Source organism: Cibotium barometz, chromosome 16, assembly GCF_041138505.1.
Source record: "Cibotium barometz isolate CiBa-2024 chromosome 16, ASM4113850v1, whole genome shotgun sequence".
Lineage (NCBI taxonomy): Eukaryota > Viridiplantae > Streptophyta > Polypodiopsida > Cyatheales > Cibotiaceae > Cibotium > Cibotium barometz.
In genome coordinates this window covers 3,275,233-3,281,250 of record NC_141061.1, presented here as the reverse complement: position 1 = coordinate 3,281,250, position 6,018 = coordinate 3,275,233, and the positions used below count along the sequence as shown (strand labels likewise).

The following is a 6,018-nucleotide window of genomic DNA, read 5'->3' as shown; positions in this document are numbered from 1 at the left end:
ACAGGCAAGAAAGCCTTGGGAGGCACATGCCCTGATAATAATTGTTCTAAGTCCAAAGTCCAAACTCTTTACAACGTTTGAAGGTTGATACAGTATCATCTGTAATGTACAATTTGGCATACTCTTGTGCATTGAAAGTGGATATCATGTAAAGACCCGACGATCACCGTCAAAATTCCTGCTAAATCATCTACAATTTTACTAAGTCCCGTGTTACTTTTCTTTCAAGCCTCACTCACACCATGCTGACCAGCCCTTTAGTATAAGAAGGTATCGAAAACCCATGAGAACCACACCCCAGCCCCCAGATTTGGGGGTCTCATTAAAATTGATTCTCGATACAACTCTTAAAAAGAAAGGAGGGTGCCCATATGGCTGCCCTGATTACTAGACGTTCTTAACTCTTTATCCTCTGAAAACATGGACCTTACGGTTTGACATAGCATTTGCAAATCCCTTGCAAAATCTATCTGATCATCAGCCTGCATTAAATCATTAAGCTGAAGCTGTAATTTGTCCAAAGCAGATTTGACATCACAATCATGTCTTAACATGTTGTGCATTGCTCCACTTGAATCACTCAAGCTACGGATGGCCATCAAAGCCTGCATCATTACCATCAAAGGCATCAAACAAGCAGTTCAAAGCACAAAAGGATATCCACACAAGTTACAAAAACAATAATTGTATTGTATAGTCAGAGCAAACCCATGTATGGACATGCCAAAAAATATACTTTATTTTACTGAGTTTAGCTGACCTTTTCTTGAGTGTCAAGGTCTTGTGCTACCACCAGGTTCACAACAGACATGAGATAGCTTTTACTAGGCTCATACTTGACAAGGGCCCCGCCAATCTCCTTCTGTTGTTCTGCTAAGTCTGCAACAAGGAAAAGAGACTTTCTGCGGAGACGTATATCAGAATTTGCATTTTTCATCAAGTCCTGTATCACATAGATACCCCAATGCAATATCATTTAAGACGTCCAAAGCGAGCAATCAAAAAAGTACTTGAACCTCAGGATTCACTTAGAAGCTAGTACTTTGCTATAAGATTTAATCTTGTGTGTGCACGTGTATGTGAATTGTGTAAGCATCTGGTGTGCAGCGTGGGTGCATCAATGTGTGTGTGCACACGCAGGCACGTGAGTAGAAATTATAGTAGAAAAAATTACAAGGAAAGTTTGCAATAGATGTGAGGAGTACTACCTCTAGTAGCAATGCTCCTCCTTGAAGATAAAAGGTCTCTTGACCAGAAGGATGATTTCGGATTATGGCAGACACAGCATAAAGAGCTTTCACAGCCTCTTCTGCAGAGCTTGATCGGGCCATCTGAATCAGTCTAGGGAGGACCCCAAGTTCAAGGAGCTGCCATAGCCAACAATAGCAAAACCACAAATAAGGATTAAGAGTTTAAGAGACCCTGACAATACACCACTTATCCCCACAAAAACCATCCTTCATGATACATATGTATCACCTGATCTTGAACCAATACATTGTTTTGACTTGCTTTTCCCAGAATCCATGCAGCTAGCATTCTCAGATCCTCTTCTGGTCTATCAAGTTCTTTGACAACTACGGTAAGACCACCCAGCTTGTGTAAATCTGCACTTACAATAGCTCATCATCGTGGGATCCTCAACTATACGCTTTCACGCGCTGCAGGGGACAAATCATTTTACTATCTCCAAGCTTTATGATGTTTTCGTAGTTACCATTTGCATTGTCGATGGGTTCAACCAGCTCCAGTAGCTCTTGTAATGCTCGCTGCCTATAATCAACCGATGAAGAAGAGTTCTGAAGGTCTGCAATGGCTATTTTCATCAGATCTGCATCTGAAGGCATCCGCAATGACTCCATGAGTTCCTGACAATCAGCCAAACACAGTAATCTTTATTCATGTGTGTAACACATCAACCTCCCCTCTGTGTAAGCCACATCACCCCCCAAAACACACACTTTAAAGTTGCCATTTCATGTGAAATGATGTGCTTTGTCAACAACAAATTTTCTGTCCTTGGGCAAGAGATTGCTGGCAAACACATCACCAGGGGACATTGTCCCACATGGAATATCGCAAACACATCACCAGGGGACATTGTCCCACATGGAATATCGCAAAAACTTGACATCATTGCTGCCCGTGTGTGAGTAAGCATTGAAAGTAGACATCGAAGAAAAATTTATTGCTGCCCGTGTGAATAAATATTGAATGTAGACATGCTGTCCGTGTGTGAATAAATATCGAAAGTAGACACCCTCAGTGTAAGACACATCAACCCCCTCACCCACCCAAACCCCACCACCCCCTCAACACACACTTTAAAGTTGTGAAATGATGTTGATTGAATCAAACCCAATGATACAATCACATGAAAACCTGTTTCATGGCTATGAAATGTTTCTTGCACAAAACATTTCGTAACGGATTAAGTGCCTCCAATGAAACCACGCCTCACCCAGATTGAAAAAGTCATTCCCCTGCCCACTAGCATTCTCACAATAGCTCTCAACCTACATCCCAAGCTATGCACACCTTGAATTAAGCAAGAGTGCTATCACATTAAAATTTGATCAAGATATTATAAAAGAGTGGTATTCTGCTGGTGAAGGGTTTTGCTCTCCCAAACTGTGAACCTAGATTCAATACCCCAATTTTCTGCTTTAAAAAATCAAAATCCCTCCCCCAACCTTAAAAAAACCTAATTTTAAAATGAAGGCGGTACATTGATTGAATCGCCCTTATTTTCCATACATACGCAAACCCTAGAACTCCAATTTACCTTAATCGCAGATTGCCGAATCTCAAGTTCAGTAGGGGTCAGGTTTTGCACTTCTTGGGCAGCCCCTTTCAAAGTCTCAGGATCAGAGTGCCCTAAAAGAAAAAGCATTAAACAGAAAACCAGAAATTTCCAAAAAAAAAAATTGTGCCGCAATCAAAATATATGAACGATTCATAAAAACGATCATAAGAAAATAAAAGCAAGGGCACTCAGATCTTACCGATGGCCCATTGGAGCATGGAGTCAAGAGAGCTGAAGCCCCCTTCAACATCGTCACTGCCTGCGGCTTCGGAGAGTTGTTGGTTTTCCAGGTGATCTGCGTCCATGGCCGTAGCCCACGTCAGCGAGGAGGTGTTGATGGGGTAATCTTTCTCGGCAAGAAGGAGGGGCTGCAGGAAGCAGCAGAGGAACAGGCCAAGCAAAAACCGGGACGCCATAGCCAAAGCCATGCCTGCTTGCTTGCTTGTTGCTGCTACTCCTGTTGCTAGAGCGACAGTTCTATTAGATGCAGCGATGTGTGTGTGTGTGTGTGTGAGAGAGAGAGAGAGAGAGAGAGAGAGAGGGCGCAAGACGTTTAACAAACATAGCCTTTGCCTGGCATGGCTCTCCCTCTTACGTCGTAGCCTTTCTCCCATTGGCTCCTTGTCGGCCACCTAGACTGCCAGCGTGGCGCTACTTCATTCTAGAACAGTGTTAATTTTGAGAAATTTAAAAATATCTTTTTATAATTGAAACATCTAAAAATTTCTCAATGTAGAAGATACTCTTAGCCAAGTAAAGATATTTTTCAATTTCAAAAGTTGTAATTTCACTAAACCCCAGCTTTTTTCTTTCGTTGGACCCACCTTGGATTCAAGGGGTACCCTTGTCAGTCAAATTACATGGGAGTTTTTGGCATTTAAATGAAATTTTTACTTTTGCAAGTTTTTGACGACTTGAATGCCCAAAAATGGGCATGACAATCGTCAAAAATCAAGCCTAACATGGACCTTCACCCTTCGAAAATGACAACTACGTCAGCAGGCTCTAGCCCGAGTGGTCTAGCCTAGGCCATTCCACCCTACCCAAACGAATGGACCCAAGTTCAAACCTTGGCATCCATGGTGTGAGTGGTGCAATGCTTACATTGCATCCCCCGAAAGGTGCTTCTGAAAAAAAATGACAACTAGCAAGAATTATGGACTTTTTTAAAAAACTAGTTTTGTTATAAATTTTGAAAGTAAACAAGAATTTTTGCCTATATTTGACACCCGAATTTTTGAAAGTAAACAAGAATTTTTGCCTATATTTGACACCCGAATGCCCAAGAAGGGACACTGATGGGTGTCCAAAATCAACCTTAGCTGGATTCACACAATTCTGTCACACTGGTCGCTTACAAAGAATAAGTAAATTTGGAGTTCTAGAGCCATGAAATTATGTTGGGATAATAATGGTTCGATTATTAACACAAGAGACAGTGTAAGTTAGGTTGGAGTTCCAGAACCAGCATCCTCCTAATGGGATTTTATAAACCATTAGAGAGAAAGAAGCATGTACAACTTCGTTGTTTAGACTGGATCTATCACTTGGAGGAGTTAACCTCCCCAAAGCATCTATGACTTTGAGGAGTTAATCTATGACCTAGAGGAGTTAACCTCCCCAAAGCATCTATGACTTTGAGGAGTTAATCTATGACCTAGAGGAGTTAACCTCCCTGAATCTATGACTTGGAGGAGTTGGCCTTCCTAAAGCATTTTGTAAGTTAACAAAAGCTTGGGGTGTCTCCCCTCCCCTTAGTGCCAACCTCCCCAAAGCATTTTGTAAGTGAACTAAAGTTTGGGGTGTCTCCCTCCCCTGTCTCCCCTCCCCTTAGTGCCAAGTCAATTTATGAAGAATCACCGACCACAACCTCAATCTTGCCCAAATTGCAAATGTCTACTACACATAAAAAACTAAATAAGCTAAGGAAGGAAATTCACTACCCTTCGTTGATAGAGCACTACTCCTAGATACACTATCTTTCCCTGGGAACACCTTTTGGCATCCCTCTTTCTTTTGGACTTCCGAGTCATCATCCAAAGTGTCCTCCTCTATAGATGTACGAGCTTTATGGCTTGATCCAGGTGCTTCTAGAACTTTCTAGCACTGCACTACACCTTGGGTCTTTTTTGGTTCTTTACAGTGGATGTACATACCGTACTGGTTTCCTTCTATGGTTGAATGGCCTTCGGACTAACTTCCACCACCTGGTAGAGGAACTTCCTAAGCACACCCTATGATTCTTGCACCACCTTGGGTACTTGGTCTTAGACACGTGCTGCTCCTCCCAAGTCTAGAGTTTTTCCTTCATACTTGGTCCATCTTGATTCTTTGGATCAACCACTCGGCCTACACCCTTGTGACTGTCATAATCGCCTTTAGTGGTTGAGATTCCACTTGATATGGTTCAATTTATACTCAATTAATTGTTGGAGGTTTGGCCAAAGTTGACGCCTTCTAGAGGTTCCTACTGATGACGTTGCCCTTGGAGAGTTCACTATATGTAAACCCTCTATATCACGTGTTTTCAAGGCCTACTTTAAAAATCCCTTATCTATGAATTTTTCATGAATAAAACGCACCTTTTTTTTCTATTTAACCTGTGAATATCCCCTTTAAATGGTATTCTTCTATATATAAAAAATGTGTAAAAAGGGGATTTTAAAAATCCCTTCTGTTGAACCCATGTGCTACACTTACATATTTATGAGTGACACAATTGCTGTACAACAATAATAACACTAAAAGGGTACACTTGCTACACCACCACGACCTCTACCATAAGGGCAAGCCAACGGTATGCTTGTATTTGTGTGGTTGACTGGTGCTATTTGTTGAACTAGAATTTGCAGCCTGGGTTGCTCCGCTTGTTGCCTACCTGCGACAATGGAACCTATCATTGCACCGGGTAAGCCCTCGTAGTACAAGTGGTGGTATGGCACATAGCACACTAGGGAGTGAACTTACATTCCTCCTTGGTATGAACTTGATTTAAACATTCCGTTACTCAAACATCTGGTCGTACTCCAGATCCAGCTCCTCATGCACTTTCATCTTGAAGCTTAGCCCATGCTCCATGAGTTGTTCCTTGATCATCTTTGACTTTTGGTTTTTCTTCTTCTAGTTCTTATGCTTGGATTTTGAATCCAATTCCAAATCTGAGCCATCATCCAAAGTGTCTTCCTCTTACTCATCCTCTGAGGAACCTATGT

The 6,018-nt window shown here is 41.8% G+C and overlaps 1 protein-coding gene across 1 annotated transcript; it reads right to left on the bottom strand.

Annotated features, from left to right (window-relative positions):
- Positions 1 to 286: 286 nt before the first annotated feature.
- LOC147630264 (ARM repeat superfamily protein) lies at positions 287 to 3,365 on the bottom strand. Its single transcript, XM_086810105.1, has 7 exons — positions 3,006 to 3,365; positions 2,786 to 2,877; positions 1,718 to 1,868; positions 1,480 to 1,607; positions 1,209 to 1,367; positions 761 to 943; positions 287 to 605 (listed from the first exon to the last, which is right to left on the bottom strand). Exons 1-7 carry the CDS (start codon positions 3,232 to 3,234, stop codon positions 348 to 350), a joined length of 1,200 nt encoding a protein of 399 aa, XP_086666231.1. The 5' UTR covers positions 3,235 to 3,365; the 3' UTR covers positions 287 to 347.
- Positions 3,366 to 6,018: the final 2,653 nt, after the last annotated feature.